Source organism: Rhinolophus hipposideros (assembly GCF_964194185.1).
Source record: "Rhinolophus hipposideros genome assembly, chromosome: 7".
Classification (NCBI taxonomy): Eukaryota; Metazoa; Chordata; class Mammalia; order Chiroptera; family Rhinolophidae; genus Rhinolophus; species Rhinolophus hipposideros.
Window position 1 is genome coordinate 27,634,494 of NC_138053.1, and position 25,857 is coordinate 27,660,350.

Sequence of the window (25,857 nt, forward strand, 5' to 3'; positions counted from 1 at the left end):
GGTTATTGTTGGATAGTTAGGTGGCTTGGAATAAAGATGATGAAAGAAATAGAATTAGCCATGAATATATCTCAAATAACTAGCAGATGATGTTGCATCTGGGCCAAAAAGCTATTGCAAAAGAGCCTGTATCAAGTGTTTATCTGTATAATGAATAAATTATATATGTGGACTTTTATGTCATACGCATTTTTTTAAAATTCTGGAAATATAGATATCCATTTAAAAATATTTATTAGTGTTCAGTTACCTTTTGTCATTGTGTATTTTGTTAAAAGATAAAAAGAGTAGAATCATTATCATAATGGGATGTTTAAATTTTTTAACACTGAATTGGCCTTCATTATATACCCATGAGATTGGTTAAAAAGTCTGGTAACAACACTGGGAGGAAGTGAAGCAACTACAACTCTCTAAGTGTTAGTGGGAATGTAAAACAGTATAACCACTTTGGAAGGAGAACTGGCAGTTTCTTCTAAAACTAATCATTCTTCTACTACATACCGTGTTTCCCCGAAAATAAGACCTAGCCAGATATTCATCTCTACTTCTTCTTTTGGAGCAAAAATTAATATAAGACCCGGTCTTATTTTATTATAAGACCGGTTATGACGATATTGTATGATATGATGTGATGTGATGTGATATGATATGATATGATATGATATGATATGATATGATACCAGGTCTTACAATTTTTGCTCCAAAAGACGCATTAGAGCTGATTCTCGGCTAGGTCCTATTTTGGGGGAAACATGGTACATACTACTAATACTCTATGATTCAGCAATTCCACTCCTAGGTTTTACCCAGGAGAAATGAAACCGTATGTACAGAAGAAGATTGAATAAGAATGTTCCTAGCAGTATTAATCATAATTGCCGCCAAAGTGTAAACATTTCACATGACCTTTAAGAGAAGACTGGATAAAGAAACTCTTAGATTCATATAATTGGATACATATGGACAATTGAAAGGTACAATCAGGAAAAACTACTGAAATATGAAGCAATACAGATGAATCTCAAACCTTCACACTGAGTTTTAGAAAAAAAAGCCTTACACAAAAGAGTACATATTGTATAATTCTATTTTTATGAAGTTTTGGAACAGACAAAACAATGCAAAATAACAAACATCCACAACAGTAGTTGCCTTTGTGAGTAGATGTGGGCATTGACTGGAAGAGGGGTGTATGAGGAAACTTAGTGGGATGTTAGGAATAACCTAGATCTTGATAGAGGTTCAAAGTAGACAGATACATGCATTTGTTAAAACTGATTGAATTTAAGATTTATGCAATTCACAGTAGGTAAATCTTACTAAAAAGAAAAGAGAAAGGAACCATTACAAACATTGAACTCTAAGTAATGATATGTATACTAAAGTGTTTAGGAGTGAAATGTACTCATGTTTGACTGCACTTATTTTGAAATGCATCAAAAAATAAAATAAATTGATAGATAGGTACCTGGATGGATAGAGAGATAGATGGATATATCTGAGATAAAGCAGATGTCAAAAATGTTAATTATGGAGTCTACCTGATGGATAGTGGGTTTTTACTGAATTCTTTCAATTTTTTTTGTATGTGTGAAAATGTCCACAACAAAATGTTGGAGAAAAATGAGTGTTTATTCTAAAAAAAATCTTAGGAAACATACCTTTTTGAAATTTATTCTAATTTAGACTGAAGATATGATAGTATTCTCTAAGGTTTTCCTTTTCCCTTCCTTTCACAACTTAAAATTTTATTTTATCTAACTACATCATCTTGATTGCAGTGCTACCTTAATTGCTTGTTATTTTATAATTCATATTCCTTGGTGCCATGTGTAATCCAGTGATTAGTTTAATAACATTTATTAGGCACTGTATATTTTATGGCGACTGTAACAAATTGCCATAAACTTGGCAGCTTCAAAACAATAAATATTTATTCTCTCACGGTTGTGGAGGCCAGACATCCAAAATCAGTTTGAGTGGGTTGGAATCAAGGTGTCAGCCTCCCTCTGGAGGCCTTAGGGAAGAATTCATTCCTCTTCTTTCCATCTTCTGGTGGCTGGGACATTCCTTAGCTTGTGGCCACATCACTCCAATATCTGCCTCTGGGGTAGTATTGCCTTTTCCTCTCTGTGTCAGCTCTCCATCTGCCTCTTTCTTGTAAGTATATTTGGAGATGTATTTAGTACCCACCCAGATAATCCAGGAGTAAATCCCCATCTCAAAATCCTAATTTAATTATATCTGCAAACTACCTTTTTCTACTTATGACAACATTTCTAGGTTCAGTGGATTAGGGGCTGTTATCTTTGGGGGGCATTATTCAGTCTATTACAGGTATTTTCTTAATGTGCCAAGTTCTGTGCTAGAGCCTAAATAAAACAATATTTAATTGCTTACTTTGTGCCAGGCGCTGCTGTCCTGTGTGCTCTATACTCTTCTTTTTTTTTTTAATACTAAGGAAAATTTTGATTTGATTTAATGTGAACTTTTTGGACCATGCATTTTTTGTATATGTCAACCATTAAAGCCCCAAAGTGCTAGTTTTCTGAGAAATGTACTTCAGGAAATTCTATTCCGTTCTAAATAACCCTGTCTTATTTATGTGGAGGATGTTAAAGTTGAAAAGATTGTGAATTCCTTTTGGGAAAAGACTTGTCTTATCCATCTTTGTATTCAAATAGTTAAGGCCATAGTAGGGGTTAGTAAATGTTTGTTGAATAACTAAAAATGCCTTGCAAACATCATGAAATGTAACCTTTACAAAATCCTTGGAGATAGATATTGTAATTTCCATTTTATAGAAGAGACTTAGAGAAATTGAATTATATTCCCAACCTGAGGACTATGTCTTACACACACACACACACACACACACACACACACACACACACACACACCCTTTGACAGCATCTGAAAGTCAGAGCATTACCCATAACTGATTGATTTTGTACATGAAACATTAAAATTTAGAAAAATTCTGATGTAGCTGAGTATTACCTCTGTTTTATTATTGTATTATGTTATTAATCATATGCAATATACTTTTCAATTTTAAACTTTTTTGAGAGGCCAGTTTGTTGTAAAGACCACCGTAGTATTAAGAAATGGGAGGAAATTTTCTAAATGATATAGAATATTTTGATACTTTCTTGAAACTTCAGCCTTTCCCCAGGAATACCTCAAGTATATTTAGTCTTTTTTGTAGCTTCTTTTGAACATCAGATTTAGAAAAAATCATTGATATTATGAATCTTAAAAATAGTCATACTTCTTTCTTTACTTTGGTTTCTTGAAAGCTTATTCCAAAATCTTATCCCACTTGTATAAGCTTCTTAGGACTGAATCATGTGAATTTTTTCAGGGTGAGTATATCCCTAACTGCTATTTTACTATTCACATTTTCTACCTTCTTGCCTCTCTCAACTATTTCTTTTGTAGTTTTGTATGCATATCTAGTGGAATATGTTGGATATAAGTAAACAGATGAAATAAACTTTGGCCGCTGAGGAATTATGAAATATTTGAATATATTTATATTTGTTACATATATGTGTTACAATATATTGTTATATATTGTATAAATTGTTTTTCTTCTTTTTCCTCTTCAATATTCTTTATACAACCTTAATTCAAGCCACTAATTCAACCAATGTGCCCCAGAATACATATAACACGTTCACTGACTTGCTTATGCTGTTACCCTTTACAGCTTTTTTCACCTTTCCAAAGTATGATGTGACATTGAAAAATATTGCCATTATTTTTCCAAAAGCCCCAATTTTTGCTAAATGGACTAAGTGTTTTATGTGTTTCATGACCATGTATTTACCTTTCAATAAAATATTACAAAAGGGGGCATCCTGTTAGCTCAGTTGGTTAGAGCACGGTGCTCTTAACAACAAGGTTGCCGGTTTGATCCCCACATTGGCCACTTTGAGCTGTGCCCTCCACAACTAGATTGAAACAACTACTTGACTCAGAGCTGATGGGTCCTGGAAAAACATATTTAAAATAAATAAAAGTTTAAAAAATGTATTATCACAAAAGGAATTTGTGCTGTAACTTTATTATTATTATTATTATTTTTTAAGTAAAATTCTATTATTACCAGAGCAAAACTCAGACACCCTCAGGATCCATAGAGACACAAAACTGATCAATTAGCTCCGAGCACATTTCCCCAAGATCCTTTACCAGGGCCTGCCATTGCTCTCTCTTTATTTCTCAAAGGCCTTTGAGAACAATAAATGGTCTTTCCTCCACTCTCAGTCTTGCTTCTTCCTCAGGAAACCAGAACATATTCCTTTATTAGGTTGGGGGGTACTTGAGAGAAGTGTTTATTGTGTAGAACAGAAATGTTAATACTGTTATTCTGTTTCACTACGCGGTTTGTTGATTCTACAGACAGAACAGGAACTGTAGTAATCAACAACAAGGCACTTAGAAATATGCCAGGGAGGCGCTGTTCATTTTGATTTACCTTTTAAAATAACAAAGCCACATACTGGAGTTGGGAGTGTTGCTTGTTCCTGCTGGCTGTCAGACATGTTGCCTGCAAGGTACCCACTGTCTGAAGCAAATAGTGAAATACGCCTTCCCATGCTTACTGTCTTGCTTTTGCAACTTTCTGCAAGGAGAAAATGGGTAATGCTTACCCCCCATGGTTTCTATCAGTGTTACACACTGGTTTCATTAGCTTTCTACCAATCTCCCTAAGCAGAAAGAGATGTGTTTTTCCTTCAGAGGAAATAGGCTGATGACTAGTCCAAGCAAAGCAACCTGGATTTTAGTGATTATGGCACTTCAGGGGCTGCTAAAATGCCTTTACTAAGTGCATTTACAACAATTATATTTTTGTTGATTTAATGACAGTATTGGTAAGGAAAAATGCATTAAGAGTTATATTTATAAATGTATATACATACATGCACACATATATACTATGTACTCATAAATTAAATTGTTGATAATCAAGTATTTGCGTGTTTAAAGAATCCTCTAGAAGTATATTTTACAGATAAACAGAAACTAACAACAAAACTTCACTGTTCTTTTCTCCCAACTGCAGGATTAATTCATTTTATATAATTGTTACTTCAAATCACCTGTGCAAATTATTTTATTTGGTGTTTGTTTGGGCCAGAAAGTTAGTAAGCTTAACAATTAATGAGAAAGCACAGGCTTCCTGAGTATGAATGCCTGACTTGGAATGGAGACTGTTAATCTGCTTTCTTTGTGTCTTATAGCACCTATCTAATTATAAGCTTGCAAAGACATCAAGTCAGGTGCTCTCTTCATTGCTTTAAATATATATATAAAATACATATAAAGATATATATATTTTAGGAAGTTTTGCCTTTAATTTTTTTATTTCCCTTTCTATCATTTCCTTTGATGTTGAAATATAACTATTTTCATTTGATTTTTAGTAGATATAATAGACATAGTGATATGATTTTTCTATTCCTAGGTATCAACATTTATATATATATGTATATATATATATACACATATATTTGTATATACACATATATTTATATATACACATACATTTATATATACACATATATTTATATATATACACACACATATATATGTACATACACACACGTATATATAAAAATATGTATGCATGTATGTATATTGCCAAAACCATTTTCTCTAACAAAATTTTGAGTTCGTACATTGGGATGTTAAGTACCACTCTTACGGGTAGCCAAAGTAAAACCATTCTTTTGACTTTTACAAATTGTCTTTACCTACTGTGTTTTATATATAGTCTTCTGAGCATTTGGCTTATCCAGAAAGAGATTCTGTGCTTTCCCAAGTGAGAAGGAAATCTTTTGTCAGCATCTTGTCTGAGTTAACTCCTTGGCTGTGCAGGTCACGGGAGGTCTGTGTTGAACATCAGTCTTTGGCTCTCTCACAAAACTCTCATTGAAGCACAGGCCAACTCCCCAAGTACAGAGGTTAAAGAGGCAATTAGTCACTACAAAGCTGAACTTGTGGTGTCTTCTGGTACGGAAGTACTTAACTCTTTCCTGAATGATGCCTGAAATTTCATCTTCTGGGTGCCTTTATATTCCACTACAATAACATGCTTCACCATTTTCAATTAAAGATGAGTTGAAAACCTATGTCTATTGAACTGTGATTTTCTTATCAATACTTACAGCAGTTAGGGTAAAGGGCATGGGGATAAGCAGGAGATTATCGTCACTTACATGTTTAATATGCCACCTAAATTTTACTTTAGCCGTTTGGAAACCTAACAAGTCTTTCTGGAATATTTCTCGCTTTACCATGGAAGCTGTTATTTATTTTTGATGATGGGGAGTTTGCGGGGGCCGGAGGAAGAAGGTTTTTGGACCTTGCCAGAATTTTGCCCGACTTCGTCAAGGGCCCAAGCTTTCGCTTCCACACCGTACATTTTTGTTAGATGCAGAATAATAAAATCTTCTGCCCACTACCTTAAAATGTGCCAAAATGCCATACACAGAACATCAGTCTTAATTGTATCCACATTGTGCAGTGCCTGGATTTCCCCCCCACCCCCGAGTTATTGGTTATAAATTAATGGAACCCCCAAAAGCTTAAAGGAAGGAGGTTTTTTAACTTTCTGTTTCAAAGTAAGCACATTTTTTTCCTGTTGAGGAATGAATAAACTGTTAAATTAGAAAGTCTTGCCTTTAATTTTTTTTATTTCCCTTTCTGGCATCTCCATAGCTGTTGAAATATAATTATTTTCAGCTGATTTTTAGTAGATATAGAGATAGTTATATGATTTTTCTATTTCTAGGTATCAGCATTAATCTCAACAGTAACAACAAAAATAAAGAGTAGTTGATCTATCAAAGTTATAAGTATTATGTCTGTCATAATAATGTGGCTTTCTGATTATATCTTTTAACGTTTCTAACACATAGTTTGCACTCAGTAAAACTGTTGAATTAAATAAATAAATGCTTAGAATCTTTTTTTCTGCCTCTTGCATATTCTGAAGAATGCATACAAAAAGTTAGCTTACGTTGTTATATAATGGGTTAGCGTCGTTGTGGTAAAAGAATGGAACAATGGCTCAAATTAAAAACAAGACTTTTGGATAAATATGTCTGAAATATTAAAGCCAGAGCCAAGTTTGTCACAAACATATTAGTTTGATCATCCTCCCCTCCTCTTTGGAAAAAAACTTGAACCATCTTGCTCCTTAGTAGTTTAAAGAAAATGTGCATTTAAAAAATATTGTGGGCTTTATTCTATATGAAAAACATTTTTAAAGTACTCTAAGAAACACGCAAGTTAAATGAAAACATGTTTTGCTATATAAGCGAAGAAACAAAGTATTTCCATAAGAGCTGTGATGTCATTCACATCTTTTTGTGATGGTCAAAAAGATGTGATGGTTTGTGATGGTCATTCCTAAATATACTAGAAAATACCATTTTGGTGTCGTATTCATCCTTTCTCATGCTGACTCCTACTTACTCTCCAGTTAGGAAACATACCAGTGTTAGAGATGCTCTGGAGCGGTTGGACCAGAAAGAATTAGCAAATGATAACATCTGCTATGCCTCCCTCAAAGGTGGGACACCTGTGTTGGCAAAGATGCTAATCCATAGAGCTTAAGTTTCAGTAACATTGAAGTTCATAGGCCACTCATTGTGGTATGTCTCATTAAAAACAAGAAAGAAAAAACTTAACTATTCTCATTTTCTAACCTTTCTCTATCTCTGTGCTCCAAAATGGGCATCAATTCTCCACTGTTTGAGTAGCAAATACCTAAATTAATCTTAAATTCACTAATCAGATATTGGCTTTCCAGAGAATAGCATTTGTTAAGTGAGAACTTAATGAGTGTCCCAAGATAATTGTTGTTAACTGGTATTGTCGACATTTTGCATGTCACTCCTAATCTTTGCCCCTATAGTATATTTGAAGAACTTTGAGCAAATGATTTAGCATTTTAATTGCAAGTCAACCTTTTAAAAAAATATCTCTCCTGCAGCAAACATCTCTTATGAGATGTTCTATGAGAATATCTTTAGAATTTTACATGAAAAATTGACTTCAGTATATACTGGGTACTGTGTTATTAATGTGGTGGAATAGAAGAGTATTTACAAGAAAGTACAGTAATACAAAGAGCACTTGATAAGTCATTTTGATGCCATGTGTCACTTTCCCGAAGTAGTCTTTCATTTGTTATTATGTGCATTTGTTTCAGTTTTGAAGTTTAAAAATAACTATTGCATTCTATTTCTGTAAGTTTAAGGTGTTGTGTAACTAGGAGTACCTATAAATAAAATGCTCATAAATGAAGTTACATTCACATGTAAATAAGGGGAAATGTATTATTAATGGATTTTTGAATTAATTCATCTTATGCATGTTTACCTGGTAATTTATCTTCTTTTTTTTTTTTTTACATAGAAATCTTTTATACAATGTGTTTCCTGAAAGCAGGGTATACCTGTGAATCATGCCCATTCATTTGCTGCACTGGGATTGGATTATTCTTCAGTAAAACTCAATTTGAGGCTTTGGAAAAATCAGTTAGCTACATTATTCTTTTTCTAAGATGCCAAATTGTGTTTTGGTGACTTCTGCTATCATTTAGATGACCTGTGTATGAGTTAGTCAGATGAGCTTACATAGCACAGAATTGGACCACGTTTGCTCCCTGTTGTTCTCTGAAGATCTTGTAAATCCTTTTTATTCCTGTTTTGCATGCGTGTGTGTGTTGGAACTTCTTACGGGGAATATAACATAGAGTCGCTTGTTGGCTTATTTAGTTTTAGGAAATGATGACAATGAAGCTGTGTTTCTGAAACCTCCAAATAGATCACTTTTATGATGTGTTTTGTGTTTCAGGAGTTTTAAGGTTTGATCTACATGTTTATTCAACCTCAAACATACCCAGCTCCCCACTCACTGCACTTATTTGCCAATTACTTTACAGCACTCTTTATAATTTTTGTTTTAAATCTGGGGGTTGTTTTGTCTCACTGCATTTTTTTCTTTTGCTTGAATATATATATATATATATATATATATATATATATATATATATATATATATATATATATTATTCAAATACGAAAATGACTTCGGAAAGAACATCCTAAAGTTTATTTAGAAATTCACCAAGCCACATACTAATGCATCTCTAATGGGGACATTTCTTTTCACACCTCTAAGGTGATTGAGCCTGTCCTTTAAAGTGAGATTTACAAACCAGTATCTGGCAACTCCAATTAGCTTCTTTTGGGTTTGAAGCACATCACAAACAGTAACAAGGTCTCCTAGGACATCCCTCTTGCAAGCAATGTAGTCATATTTCCTCATTAGTTCTTTTCAATTGTCACTAATGCCAAGTTCCTGCTTTTGAGTCAGAGACAAAAAACATAAAATTTGGTATGTATGTAGAATGTGCCATTGTTTTCCATAATTCAAGGCTGTTTTGAATTCCTTTGATAGTTTTGAAGCTTACACAGCTTAATTCATTAACCTTTACCCTTCACATGAATCAGGTGATTAGGAATCTATTGCTAAGGAGGTAGATTTCCCCTCCACTGAAACTATGTAATGCCTCCTTTTCTTAAAAAAACAAAACAAAAAACCCTACATAGCTCACAAAAGAAAACTTTGTGTTGCTTTTCAAATTTCATTAAATGTTTCAGGTGCATTTTAGAATATTATCAAAAGCAAGTGAGCATAAAATTACATTATTATAAAAAACAATTCTGGATGCTTTGGAACAGGTTTTCTGGCCCTTTTCAGTATTCTAAAGGGGTTTATATATATGTACTCAACAGCTGTTACTCAAGAATTTACAATGGCTGCAATTTTTAAAAATTCTTTTCAGAACCCTGCCAAAACATAAAAGCAAGAAAATTATCTGAGGAGAGGCGATTCAGAATAAACTAAAAAATATTTAAATGAACCTAGGGCATTTGATTTGGAGAAATTTTTCATAGAGGCCCTCATTTTATAGAGAATGATAATGTGGGTCTCTAAAGAAGGTGGATGGTTTTTCTGTGGTTTCATGGAGATGAGACTAGAGGAAGATTCTTTATTTTCTCTTGTTATGACATGTCTCCCTTTATTTCTCAGAACTTGGGAAGATGGTTTAATAGGCTTGTGTTTGATGTTCGTAGGCTACTTTGACAGTCTTTGATATTCTTTTTTTCCACTATGCCATTTTACTATATTATGAATTTCTCCTTGATAATCTTACAAATTGTTATTCTCCCTCTGGATATAGTTCTTTTTCAGAATTTTATAATTCCTCAGGTTGTCATGCATGAAAATGGGAAATCTTGAAAAGCACTGACTCATAGAGAATGCCGGTCATGTGGCATTCTGAGGTTTGTCCTTAGGTGGGGATGGGATTGGGGGCAAGAATGGCTAAAAAATTGAATTCAGGATTGTGAGGTTAGAGACTCGTCGCTTGCTCCTAGGGACGAAACTATATTTACCACTGAGACTAAAGAATGTTCTCCTATGTGATATCTGTGACTAGAAGAGGGGATAGAGAAGCAGAGGTTTTAAATGCGGTCTTTGGTTCACTGTCCTTCTCACAGATGGTCACTTTGCAAACATTTCTCTCTTTCATGGGCACTATTTTAAACACACCTCTTTAAAAACTTCCGTGACTACACGTAGTTTAAATAATTTTAAGTGTAAGTAATTACTACGCTTTACTACCTTGTTTGCTGCCTCCATGCAGTCTATACAGTGGACTGGAACATGCTCTCATGTTAATACAAAAAAAAGAGCCTGACTATAGCCAAGGCTCTTTAAAAACAGAATGGAGTTATTTCGAAAAAATGTGGACCACAAACTTGTGTCATGTGAGGATACTTCCCGTAAGTATATTCTAGAATGGACTCTTAAAGTTTCCGGAAGAAAGGACAGTCACCACTCATGGTGTCTCACCATGACCTGCTACCACCACAGGCTGCCTGGAAAACTAGACCTGGACTAATCACAGTGCTTCAGGCAGCAGCCAGGGACCTGATGCGGGAGTTCCATCATCCCCAATTTGCAGTAAGAGGATAATACAAACCACTTCCATTTTCAACTCCCAAAACAATAGCTATTTTAACTATTTGAAGCAATTTTGTGCTTTAATATTTTATTAAGAGGTTCAATCCAGATTCACAAAACTTGTGGTTTCTACCCTCAAATATCACATTTGTAAATTATGTGATATTTAAATTAAAAAAATAAATTTTCCTACAACTCTTCCAAAGAATAGTTTTTTCCTCCATAAATTTCTATTTGAAAGGTAGTTCTATGTTATACATAACTTCTAGCAGATTGGAATTAAAAGTATTTGAAAACTGTATGTAACAACTTTCAAAAACTGCAAAAATCCTAGATGATCCTTTGTAAAAGCAAAATGCTTTTATATTTCTCTTCTCTCTCTCTCTCTCTCTCTCTCTCTCTCATTTTTTTTTTTTTTTGTCTAAAGGACACTTATTGCTTACTTCTAATCATGTGTTATCTCTCAGACATTACCTCTTGAGTAAACTAAATATATTTGTGGTATCTGTGTACAATAACTGTTCTGTGTCATGTAGGGACGTAACCTGATGCTCATGGCCTTTCATCAGTTTTAGGGCAGTTTTCATCCAGTGACTGATTATCTTATTTTATATCAATGCTGATTCTTGTTGCCTACGACATAGCATTTGATCTGTCTTGTGCAGTAAAATCAATTTGTGTTATTTGCTGTTTGTAGTTTGCTCTGTGTGTCTTTACTGTTCATATGTGCTTGCATATCTAATACGGAATAAAGTTGCAGGAACACAAATAGGATATTGCATTTGTTTAGTGTTTCTTTCATAATCAAGTGTAAAATCAGATATTTTGAACTATTTGAAAAGAGCACGAGAACAAAATAAATGATATGAACATTATTTAAACACTATTTCGTTTTGTGGTAGTCATACAAATTATTGGATCTGCTAACTTATTTGGTAGGTGATGGAGAACAATGAGATATGTATCTTTGATATGAATGTAGCCAGACTTTCTTTTTAACCATTTAATGTTTTGTTTTCTAATCATCTAGGGCCTTCATGTTTGTCCTTAGCATGGGAAAATTGTTTCTAAAGTTGTATGTAAAACATGGTTGTTGCCAGTAATGTTTCATTTCTGCCTTTGTCCTTTCTTTTTTACGAGTTTATTCAAATGTTACATTAAAGCCAAATGACATGGAATTAGGTTTTAAAATTTCTCTTCATAATAAATTGTACCTATCATAATTACACTGTGTTAATGTTTTAAGTTTTCTTTTGTAGCCACGCAAGACCTTATCAATTTTTATTATAAATCTTTTTTTATACATAGCCAAAATGGAGGACTGAATATATGGTGATGTATTTTAGAAATGTACACGTAAAACCTAGATAATTTTACTAACCAATGCCACCCCAATAAATTTAATTAAAAAAATAGCCAAAGTGCTTATTCAGTTAAAAATAGCCAGAATGCTTATTCAGTTATTCTGAGGAACTTGGAAATGTTTATCATTCCATTAAAAGAATATTCTATAGAAATGTTTTTAAAAGAAAAATACGCCTTTTCTATAACTAATTTAACCTTCAACAATGAATTATGAGAAATAAAATTGTATGAAATTTTCTGACATTTTATGAAGATACCTACAAATAAGCCAGACAGCAAATAAAATATCTGAAAGACAGAGATGGATGCTTAGGGATTTTTTGATGGCTTGTACACATAGGTATCAAGTTACTTGATCTTTGTTTCCTAGAAAAGGTTAATGACTCTTTTTGCTTTTACCCTTTTACTTATCTGTTATTTATAAAGATTAAAACAGAAACTGCACTGAAGGATACGTATGCCCATGTGTCACTATGTGCACGTTTTTCTGATATTATAGGGGACGAAGCCACAAAATGGACAGTGTTGTTAATCATTATTTTTAAAAGTTCATTCAATTCTGCACTACATGTTCTGCTCGGGCTATTAGAGCAGAGTGCACCATTTGAAAACCTTTTAACTTAAACCAGAAAAGACTATAAATCTTACATATATATATGTCTATGTTATTAAAATGGTCTCTACCTATACATTAATTCATTTAAAATATTACGAATAAAACATTTGAAAGTAAAAGATGTTAAAGTTATGCATGCAGGTTTTTCTTTCTATAATCAATATGTTATAGATCTTTAAAACATTTTTATTTTATGTTAAATGAAATTTCACCAAAAAAGTGTTTCAGTGTTATCATAATAATTGAACCACAAGCAATATTACCATCCACCTCTAATGACCATCCATCTATATTCTAGAGTTTCATTAAAATTATTTGTATATTATTTTATTATATAAATGACATGCATTCATTATATAGCATATGTTTACTAGTCTTTTCTTACCAAATGTAACATTACTCTTATAGAAATCTTTTTTCATTGTGTTGATTTTAAAAGATGCACTAGTCATAAATGTATTTAATTAAAGTTATTTAGGTATTAGAGCACTTCCGTTTAAAGCTGGGAATATAATACCTTTTCTTGAAACGTTTTGAAAGAGGTTTGTTGAAAGAAGAGAGCAGTGGCATTCATCAAATGCTGACCTCTTCCTGTTGTAGTCGTGGCCAAACTCTTGCTAATTTAACTTGAAATGCATTAGTGTAACTCACCACTTTTTGTGTGTGTTTCAGGTGTGTGGAGGTCATTGCAAAGGAAGGACAAAACCTGAAAGAGCTGTATTTGGTGTCCTGTAAAATCACAGATTATGGTATGTAATGAGCCATTGTCCTAATCCTTTTCAAGAATAAGAAGTTATGAAATCATTGAAAGGGTTTGAAAAAAAAACAAGAGGAATATCTTATGGAGACTTTTTATCTTTATCTGTTCTCTGATCATACCAAAAAAAAAAAATAATCAAAAAATCATGAGACTAAGAACTACAGTAAAATGAACATGTGTATAAATTTATCACCACATGCAATCACATGCAGATGTGCACATACACACTCACATAGGATTAAAAAGAATGGCTAAAAGCTATACAGTGAAAATAAATGTCAAGATAAGTATTTGATATAAGAAATGTAACTACAGAAATTATTACATTGAGCTGATATGCTTAATTTAATGTCATCTCAAATGCACTCCTACTGACTTTCCAATGCCAAACGTCTTAATGCTTTAAATTCTTTAAAGCACTGGAAGCTTCCACGTTTAGATATATAGGAAGTAAATGGTACACTTTTGTGTGCAAGATTTTAAATTATCTTAATTGTCAGTATCCCTTTAAAATGGAGGAAAGTAAGTTCTATAAAAATATGAAAAGTATGAAATCATCCTGCTGGAGAAATAAAGAAAAATAGCCTAGTCTTTTCTTTTTTCTTCAGCTTTCTGTATTTTTTCTTATTAATTTGTGTATTTAATCTAAATATACAGTGTTATCCAGATATTTGGCTTTATGGGAGACTGAAATGGTTTCCTTTTCTCTCTTTTTTTTAATTTGTTCACATATATTTGGGAATGTGCTTTCTATTATATCTTGAGGGAAACTAATAATATGTTAAGTTTTAATTATTAATTCTGACATATGCTAATAAATGACCATCTGCCCTGGGTGAGAGAGTTGCATTTTATCAGCTACTGAATTCATCCTTTGGAAAAACTCTCCTAAAGCTGTAATAAAAATAACATAAAAATGATTTGGTTTAAAAATAACCCTAATTTCTTTTCAGAGTTTATTTTTTGAGAATGGTAAATATTATGGATTAATCCATAATATTTCTGAGTTGTTGGGCTTTTCGTAATTATATCATTCAAAAGCAGTGTTTTGGTATGCTTTTCTTTCCTTGTAGGTTGTTTTCTGGTTTGGCATATTGGATTCTCACTTAGATGGAGTAACTCTAAAACCTCCAATACCTCCCTATTATCTCGGCCTTAGAAGGTTTTTTGTACACAACACAGGGCATAAGCTCAGTGCATGTAGATGTGTTAACTAACTAGTTCACTCATTCATTCCAAATTGTTTACTTAGCATTCAAGCTCCTTTACCATCAGTCTACTACCTGCCCCTGCAACCATATTTTATGTTTTCCCTTTTACCTGTCCACTGCTAATGTCAGATTGCTAATAGCCAGGAGAGTTATTGATTGGGTTCCTTAGAATGAACTCTTCAAGGTCCTGAAGTAGAAACTGTTCCTGAAATTATACTGTGTTCCAGCACCTGTTAAGTTAGCCAGTGCAAAGAAATGTTCCAGAAGATAGGGAGAAGAGAAAAGGCTTTACACTTGAGACAGATCTGGGATCAAGTTCTATCTTTATTCTTTGTTTTTTTGGCCTATGGAAGTTCCTTCACTTCTCTGAGGCTCAGTTGCTTTATTTGTAAAATGGGTTATTACTGTCTGACTTCGTGCTCCTTTGTGCACCCAGCATCTTGTTTAATGATGAGCAGTCTGTGCTACATGTTGCTTTCCTATGGGAGGAGAACAGAGAAAAGATTCACACAAATTCTTCTACCCTCTTTCCTTTCGTAGATCTGAGAAGGTATTCTTGGTTTGTTGTTGTTACTGTTGTTTATTGTTATTGTTTAGTGATAGTCTCATATTCTGGTCTTTTGAGATTGTAGAATTTTTCTTTTTCTTCTGGTGACATGAAAACTACATGGAAGCCTTGCTAATATGGTTTATATTTATTTGTATCTCTGAATTATTTAGGTCAGTGGTTCTCAACCCTCTCTCTCTGCCCAGTACAATCTCCTGGGGAGTTTTGAAAGCATACCGATGGCAGAGTCTTGCTCAGGAATCAGAAATTCTAGGAGATGGGGCCCAGGCAATGGTTTGTAAAACCTGCCTAAGTGACATTAATGTTGGCCAAATTTGAGAACAACTGGTCAAATCCAGTTGCGAGGAACCAGGAATTAACATTTGGGGCACTTCCCCTCATGGTGACAAGAAATCTATGACGATTTTTCTCATCTCTCAGTCCTTCCAGCTTTCAAGCTCTCTGTCCCACCTGTCTCTCTGCCTTCTTTTCTGAGGTTTGACGTATTTAGAGGGTTCATGGTGAAAGTCTCTGTGCATCTCTTGGTTCTATTCTTCAGAATATTGGCTCACAGTTGAGGATGAGGGGAAAAGGTCGATAGTTTATGAGATGGTAATATAATTGCTATTTGATTATAAAATTGAAACAAATTACTGAAAGCTGGCTCAGCTCATCTTTTTTTCCACTGGTACCATGCCAATAACACATGCATAATTTTTGTCAAAAAGACAGCAAAAGGGATTATTCATCATCACCAGAGAAACAGTGTGTTATTGCAGCTAACTGCTCTGCTAGGGGAGGCTGCCTGTGATCCCTTAGCCTATGTTAACTATAAATCTTAAGGAGAAAAAACAGACGCCTTGTTCCTTCTTTAACTGGGTAAATAGAGACGTACTCTGTAGAGCTATTTGATTATTGAGGCTACTTAGAAATGGTAAAATCTGACGTACGCCTGCTTAATACCGGGAGAATTTCATCCTTCAAGAGACGACTCCCTAATTCTGCTTCCTATGGTTTTACTCATGTCCCAGCTAGTCTCCTCCTTACCTCCTTTCTCCATGGTGCGTGTTTGTACTTGCTTTCAGTACAGTATACTGAGATTTTGGGTGTTTTTTTGCAGGATGTATTAATTCTGAAACAGCAGCTTGCCCGGCATATCATTTGTAATTTTTGTCAAGATTCTCCCAGATGTTGAATATGATATTATAATACTTAGCAACACCTGGCCAGGCTGTTATGAAGTTATGTTCATTTTAATTTATATACGACATAGTTGTCACGAAGAAAACTATCATTCTAATAGGCTTCTTATTCCCCAAATTGAGCATAGTTCTTTATGGTAAAGGATAGCAATTATAAACAAATCAATAATTCAGGCACAGCTAAATGGAAAATACAATTTTGAGAAATTGCTCCCTGAAGAGAAATCTAATATTGTTACTCTTCTATCACTGCACAAATATATGGTATAGGCAATATAGTGGGAAAAAATCTCAATCTTAAGAGTCAGAGACTAGGTTAGAATTCCAGCTCCTCCTCTTCTTTTCTTTGTGACCTTGAGCAAGTTACTTAACCTCCTAGTTTTGTCATCTATTAAGCACATGACAATACTCACCATAAAAAGTAGTGAGAATGAATATAAAACATCTGTGTCGTTCCTGGTGGGGACTTATACCAATTGGCAGTTCTTATAATAGAATCATCTCTTTTGTGAAGGAGAATCAGCCCTCCTCCTCCTCCAAGTGTGGCTTTTCTGTCTGTGGGAGTGATTACTTAGACGCTTTATCTATATTAGTCTATACCTGCCTAGTTGACTTCATGCCTAAGCTATCGAAATCAGATTGTAATTAGGGAATAAAAAGAAAGCTATAGCAAAAGTGTAAACTCTTTAGTATGCTCTGTTAAGTGTCTGCCCTATCTCTTGTCTTTGTAACCTTCATTTTTGTTTGGGTAATTTTCTCTTGGTTCCCCTCATGCCATTCTTTGTTCCAATAATAATAATATGTCAGCTAATAGTTTCTAACCTTCCTTTCCGCTCACCTTCAAACACTTTTCTGTTGAAAATTCTTCTCCTTTGGGAAAGTCTGTCCTTAAGATTAAAAGGATACACTTTTAATCAACCTGTGTCATTCAAGCCCATGGAGGTCAGAACCAGGCTTTTTCCTTGGCGGCAGGACACAGAACATGTGGTGTAATAAATGAGAAGGATGAACACAGCACCAATCTCCATTAGTGTCTCCACAGTGAATTTTCCTGGTGTGACCCTGTGTCAGGGGTCAGTTGTAAAAAGGACCCAGGTTACTTTCTGGGTTGTTATCACATTTCTTTTGACTTTAGCACCCCTGAGGGCCTTAGAAATACACTCTAGAGGATATCTTTTTGCTTCCCTTCTCAAGTTGTCAAATAACCTTTAATTAAAGAGGACTATAAACACTCAACTACTGACATTGGTGTCTGGGGCCTCCAAGGTCATTGACAACCCCCAGGCTCCCCAACAGGCTGCCTCGCTCTGTCATTCCCACAGGCCCTGGGACTGCTCTCCCTGGAGGCGGCCTTTGGCTGCCCCTCCATTTTGCTTGGTTCTAATGCTCTTCTGCCTGATCTGGGACTTGTAAAGCTAACCCAAATCTTCCACAAAAGCTTTTGGATTGTTCTGGACAGAAGGTCTGCCAAATCAAAGAGGTCCCTGTCCCCATGGTTGTCATTTGAGATGTCAATTTCAGTGGGCTTGCCACATGACAGACAAGATACATATTCATTCTGTCAATAAATATTGATTTAGCACCTACTATGTGCTGGGCTCTGTGGTAGATGCAGTATCTGTGTAGTTTCTATATTCCTGGAACTTTCATTCTGGTGGGATCTGGATGGCAGGGCTAGCCTGCTTATTAAACAAAAAAAGAGTAATGCATCTCTTTCTGCTAGACAAGAAGAATGGCAAGGAGGGGCCTGCTGACATTAATCTTTGTTTTGGTGTAACCCACGCCTCACCCCAGCCTTATTGACCTTCTAATTCTATTGAAAGATTAATAGGTTGTACAATCCCAACCTCTTCTTGGGATATTAGACCTCTTTAGCTGTGAGTTAACCCAAGTTGGGGCCTGGGATACATTATCAATGTAACCACACTGAAGAAACAAAAAGAAATCCCAACAAGCATTCTCGGTCAAAAGAGAGCTTCATTTTTTCTTGCCAAATCAACACTGATAAATTATTCAAGAAAAAACATACCAAAAATAATTTTGCTCTTTATTATATTATCTTTTAAAAATATATTACTAGGTATGTATTACATACAATGATGTTCCATTGAAAATTAATATCCTGGATTTCCCTTTTATGTTTTGTTTCATTTTCAAGTTGTATTTCAAGCAGCTCCAAGATTGTTGGTTAAGATTCATCTCCTTTTGTCAGCAGGAATAACTCTAATAGTTATCAAGTGACAGAAAAGAACTTTAGAAAATACATTTGCAAGTCAAAAAGAATGTCTTATTGTTTACTATTGACTATTCACGCTTTTCATTCTATCATTTAAATATAAATACCTTATATTGTTTCTAACAAAATAGTACTAAATTGCTAAATCTTCTAGTGTTTCAAATTTCCCTTTTTTATATGTACATCTTAAAAGTTATTTCTCTCCACTTCTACTTCTTTATTTCATTCCTGGAGTTCCTCACTAATGGATTTATATGTTTACTGTTGTACTTAGCAAGTATTCTGTTCTTTTTCTTTTTTTTCCCCCTGCTTCTTAGTAATGGTCATGACTTCACAAAAAATTTGAATTTAATTATGTTTTTCTGAATGCACTTTTTTTTTTGCTCAATAACAAAGAAATTGTTGACTTTCTTCCCTATTTCCTAAGACTGCAGCTATATAACCTTGAAATAAAAGACTGAACAATAACAATCCTTATTGATGTATCTTGCCATAATAGGCTACAGATCTCAAACCCATTGCAAAGGACTTCTTATGACATTTCTTCAAGAAAATACTCCGTAACCTAACCAATTCAGAGGTCAACTCTAGCTTTATAAATAATAGTTGTTTTTTGTTGTTGTTTTTAATTAAGAAACCTTCTAGCCTACAGTTAAAAGACAAATGGGCCAAACTTTCTTATACCTCCAAATATACGAGGTCTGACAATTAAGTTCCCAAACTCATCCTAGAAAAAGTACTGTATGCCTCATTCCTGAATATCATTATGGTCACCTTCGAAGTACTCCCCTTGGGAAGCTATGCACTGAAGCCAGTGCCTAGTCCACCCCTCAAAGCAATTTTGGAACTCTTTTCTGGAATGGCCACCAGAGCTGTCATCATATTACCTTTGATGCCCTGAATGTCATCAAAATGTTTCCCTTTCAATATTTCCTTTATCTTCTGGTAAAGAAAGAAGTCATTGGGGGCCAGATCAGGTGAGTAGGGAGCGTGTTCCGATGCAGTTATTTGTTTACTGGCTAAAAACTCCCTCACAGAGAGTGCCGTGTGAGCTGGCGCATTGTCGTCATGCAAGAGCCATGATTGTTGGCAAAAAATTCAGGTTGTTTTCATTTAACTTTTTGACGCAGCCTTTTCAGCCCTTCCAAATAGTAAACTTGGTTACTATTGGTAATTTCGCAAACTTAGTTGTCAGACCTCATATATATATAGGTATATATATTGTTGCTCCAAATTAATTAATTTTTATAATTAAATACTAAATTTCCATATTTAACTGAATTAACTAAAATATAAACTTTCTCAATTTTTAGCATTTCTAAAATATAATGTTTCATTTTAATTTTAATGAGCTGTTTTTAACATTAATTTTGTGAAGAAGTCCTTTAAAGGATAAAGAAATTTGTTTCAATCACATAGTCATTTTTCACAGAGTTCCTATCTTGAACCCTCATTGCTTAGTACCCTTGAGTATGCATTTGTCTCCTTTGTACTATGCTATAGTATGAATAGAAAGATTATTCATCATTATCAGTATTATATCAGTGATGAGTAGAGAAAGGGGACTGCAGTGAACACCAATATAAAATTGCAATAATACGAGATTTCCAGTATCCCACACAAGAAGCAACTTCCCAATGTTTAAAACTTCTTGAAAATAGATGCCTTGAGTGGTAGTTAGTTCTCTATTACAGGAGTTATTCAAGCTGAGATAATCTCTTGAGGAGGATGAGGAAAGATGGAAGCATTGAGTAAGGAACTGGTCTGTATGATGTTTCAATTCCTTTCTACTCCTGGGATTTTTTTTCTGCACTGGTTTTGAGTTTGTTTAGTTCGGCAAATGTTTACTATCTGTGTGCTGGTTGGGTGCTGTGGAGAATACAGAGATGGGTGAGAAGTACATACTCTTACATTGAGAAAGAAGATAATAAGCAGTGAAAAAGGTTTCTAACATATCAAGCAATCTAACAGTGTCAAATTTTGGAAAGGCCCTACAAGATATAGGGGCTCAGGAGGACAGGGTCATTAGAGATAGAAATCATCGGGGAAAGATTTTGGGTGTAGGAGGCATGGGAGGACAGATGAGAAGGAAGAGCATTTGACGTAGTACAGCCCCAGGAAAGGCTCGGAGCAAGAACAGGTATCTGAATGGATGAGTTTGTATGCATTGGTTAATCTAAAGAAAGAACAGAAATCGTCCAAAGTGATTACAAGCGCACACGGGCAAATTTTGAAGAAACTTTATGAAAATATCCTAGTTGAAAATTCAGGTTAAGTTCCAACTTTCATCTCAACTTTTCCTGTCTTATTCACCATTCCCATGGTAACAACTTTACTTAACATATATTATATAAAAGGAAACACTACTTTGGGTTTTAACTGTTAATCAAGTATCCAGTTCAGTTGCAAGAAGTGAAATGTAAACTTTCATAGCAATAATAACAATGATAGAATAGTTAATATTGATTGGCTCTTTTCTGTGGCATTATTCATTGAACTTCATAAACACCCTACTTTAGATAGGTGCTATTAATATTCAAGCTTACAGATGTGGAAACTGAGGCTGGAAAGGACCAGGTCCACATAGTTTGTGAGTAATGGTATGGATTCAATATTAAGTCGGTCTCTTGCATTATCATTCATAGGTCAGTGAGATGCTTAGGTTTATTACTAGAAAGCTTTGTTGGGTTTTCCCAGTTGTCAGTTTTAAAAATATAACTGAATGCTATACTACCATCTTTGCCCATCTGCGTATAAAGAAACCAATGTCACAAAGCAGTTATCCCATGAGATCTAATTATATAGTTACAGACCTTAATAGGTTTAATGTGCTTATTCACTATAACTTTGTTATGCTGACAACAAATATCAGTTGCATGCTATGATGAAACAGTCACTAGCTGGAAGGTAGACTTCAATTGATGTTCAACGAGTATTCATGTAGTCAACAAATATTCTCTTAATTTCCAAACTGTATATAATTCTTCACGATTTCAAAATTTTTCTTACTTTCCCTGTCTAAATTACTACAAAAAAACTTATGAAGGAAGAAGAAATAGTATTACTCTTTTTTAATAGATGAGAAATTTGAGCCCAGATAGGTTTTAATTAGCAAAACTGGAGCTAAAATCTCTGCATTACCAAACGTTTACTGGATTATGTGCAGATGACTTCTCACATTTCTCTGCTTTTCCTATAGAGATAATTTCTTCATTTAAATGATCAATTAAAAGCCATTTTAGCCAACACCAAATGACGTAATTACATAGCAGCTTTTTAAAGTGCAGATATTTTTAGAGATATGCAGTTGTACCATTCTCAAAAACATAACCGTGTTTCCCCGAAAATAAGACCTAGCTGGGCCATCAGCTTTAATTGGAGCAAAAATTAATTTTAATATAATATAAGACGGAGTCTAATATAATATAATATAATATAATACCCAGTCTTATGGACCCGGTCTTATGCATCTTTTGGAGCAAAAATTAATATAAGACCCGGTCTTATTTGAAAATAAGACCGGACCGGGTGTAATATCACATCACATCACATCACAATATAATACCGGGTCTTACATTAATTTTGCTCCAAAAGACGCATTAGAGCTGATGGCCTGGCCAGGTCTTATTTTGGGGGAAACATGGTAAGTAACTGTTCTCTTAAGTTCATTTTCCTTAAACCTGAGCTCAGAAGTGCCTTGGTCTTCAGTGTTATCGTCTGCCTCAGTTGCCCATGACTTTTCTTCCTGTAGGAGAGCCTGTTCCCAGAATGTTCTCTGAGAAGTCACAACCGAATGTCTCCTCAGTGTGGCTTTGCTCTCTGTCCCCTCTATGCTGTTTAACTTTAATGCTCCTAATTTTCTAAGATATCACAAAAAGTAGGAGCAGAAAGGGAGGAAAAAGGCAGGAGCTGCACGCCTTCCTTCTAAAGCATCAAACCATGTCTACTCCACTGACAAGTGCTCTCCTAGGGTTTTACCTTCTCTCTGAGATAATTTTGCCCTTCCCAGCTGATGTTTGACTAAATCTTCTGCACTATTTACTGGTTAATTAGCCTACTTAAGACACTTGGCATCTGATTTATTTTAGAAAAAAACAAAACAAAACAATAAAAACAAACATCTGCCAAATTTCCCATTAGAAAGTGATAGAAACAGTCATAGGAAAATAGAAATTAAACATTGAAGTAATTTATTTTACTGTATGTCTAGCACTGATCATTAGATCCACTAACACTGATAGGATTAAGCCTCACCAGTCTTTCTCTTCACATTTATTAGCTGGACTTCCTTATATTAAGAGCAAATTTCCTTTATTGACTTTTTGGTTTACTTGAGTTCAACTTATATAGGAAAGGAAGGAATAATATGTGATTTTTTTTCTTCACCAGTTTTCAGATTAATTTGGTTTCCATCACCCTCCAAAGGTGAGCAATGAGGAGTTGTTATTGTTTTCTTTAATTATCACTATAAACTCAAAACTCCATTGCAGTCATTTTTCTTATTGATACTCAAACAGTCCTATCTTTGCTATTGGGTGCTTCTTCACGTTGGTTTCCCTGTTCTTTTGACATAGACTGGTTTTGTCAAGATATACCAGGCTCATTTTGTGCATTTCATGCTAGAGACATTGGCATCAGCTGTTTTTCTAAAGAACTCTGGTTCTTTGAGTGAATTAGGCTTTTTTTTTTTTTTGCAAATTTCATCTTCTAAGTGTATGCTACACTCTGACTCTTGTATCACTTTTTTTTCTGCCTTTTATTCCTCCAGCTCAAAACCTACCCCGTATCTCATCACAAGTGCAAGCTTCGTGTTTACAGCTCAGCAACATCAGCGCAGGTGTTAAAGCATCCTCACTTAGGGATTCCCGACATGCTAGAAACTTCTCGTTTCTTGTAACTAACATGCCCTTAATCCTACCGACATTTAATGCTTTTGGAAAAGTTAGGGGTGTGACACAGGAAGGAGAAGTTGTTTTATACTTTAGCCACTCCATTAGCTCTCTGGGGATTTCCTTCTGATTTTGTTTGTCTCCGATCTTTCTGCATTTGTTTTAAGTAAGTGCTGAAATTAGACCCCTCGGACCCATTTGGAAATAAGGAGAAAAGTATTCAAACTCTGCAGATTTACCTAATCTCATTCAGAGACTTTCAGACTTCCTCATCTTACAGTGAAAAATACATTTGCATTTAATATGCTTGTTGAACTCTCACTAAATTGATTTCATCACTTACTAGAATGACCAGCAAGTTGAAAAACACTGCTCTAGTTCAGTTTCTCCTTCAGTGTATAGATGAGAACTAGATGTGTCAGTCAGTGACCTGCTCAAGAGCAGAAAACTGGCGGATTTCCTTGGTGCAGAATGAACACTGTTCTTCTCACGGGAAAAGGTGCCAATCTTCCCAAGCTTGTCGAGTCTCACATATTGATCTTATTACCTGTGAAATAAGGGGCTAATATTGTTTCCATCTCATATCTTTGGGAGTAAGAGAATTGAACAAATTCTTTTAATGATTTTACTTCAACGTAGATGTTCAATGGAACTTTTTCCCGAGGCAAAAAGGTAGTTTTGTTAATTCAATTTCCTAATTAAATAAATCAAACTTGCTTTTAACTTTAATATTAAACTATTCATTTTAACCCTTATCCCAAAACATTCCCTTGGGCTTGTAAGACCCAATCATCTAGAATTCATCTGTCAAATGTGTTCTTTTTCTTGGGTTTATCTGCATGACATTAAATAAATAGTTTGAACTTTTCAACTTTTCAAACAATTGTGTTGCGTTGACATGGCTGCTACAGCCTGTGTGCCTCTGTCTGCAGTGTGTGCCGAATGCCTGAAAGCAACATGTCTTTCCCCGAGAATGACGGGCTATGGGCAGAGGAAAGGAGGTTTTAAAAATTAGAAATAAGGAGTACACAGAAGATTCTCTCTGTCTTCAGGGAATTATGGTACTTTTCTATTTGTTTTATATATATATATATATATATATATATATATATATATATATATATATATATATATATACATATACATACATATATATATATATGCAGCCTTTTGACTCCTTTAATGTTGATATAATATAAAGTTTGCTTGCCAGGATACTTTTATAGGGTAAATAATTCTTGGAAGCAGAAGAAAATTATGTAGAAAACTACCTAAGTACTGTTGGATGATTATTCCTTGTGCCATATTTTTAATCATCTCTATCTATTTATTATGTTAAATTTCCCACTTTTTTTCTTCCTCCTATCTCTTACTTCACATAGGCTGTAGGATCTTCTCCAAGAAAGCAGTTTTGATTTGAAGATATTTTATTTCCTCTTGTAAAGGATTCTTCTACTCTTTTAGATTTAAAATCATAATAATATCCTTATCAGATCCAGCCCCTTTCCTGCCCTCTGTGTGTTTGGAGAATCTCTCCAGAGTCAGTCTTGGAAAGTCAGATTTGTGATTTGAAATCCAGAGATTCTTCTCTGGTGTACTGAGGACAAGAAGGTCATGCAGGAAGCAGCTCATGACCAAGCCGACATCATCCAGAATGACACTTTCTGAACATGCTTGAGGACAATGTGTTTGAAATTTTAAGTCATTTATATCCTTTATTTATTTTTAATTTCATTGGGGAATATTGGGGAACAGTGTGTTTCTCCAGGGCCCATGAGCTCCAAGTCATTGTCCTTCAATCTAGTTGTGGAGGGCACAGCTCAGCTCCAACTCCAGTTGCCGTTTTCAATCTTTATAGTTGCAAGGGGTGCAGCCCACCATCCCATGTGGGAATTGAACCTGCAACCTTGTTGTTGAGAGCTCGTGCTGTAACCAACTGAGCCATCCTGCCGCCCCACCTGCAGCTCAGCAGCAGC

General features: G+C 34.6%; 1 protein-coding gene across 1 annotated transcript in view; it reads left to right on the forward strand.

Annotated features, from left to right (window-relative positions):
• The window catches only part of FBXL17 (F-box and leucine rich repeat protein 17), a 476,918-nt gene that overhangs the window by 305,387 nt on the left and 145,674 nt on the right, over positions 1-25,857 (forward strand). The window contains exon 7 of the mRNA XM_081053340.1: positions 13,709-13,785. Within this exon, the coding sequence (XP_080909466.1) occupies positions 13,709-13,785 (77 nt within the window). The remainder of the gene's footprint in view (positions 1-13,708; positions 13,786-25,857) is intronic.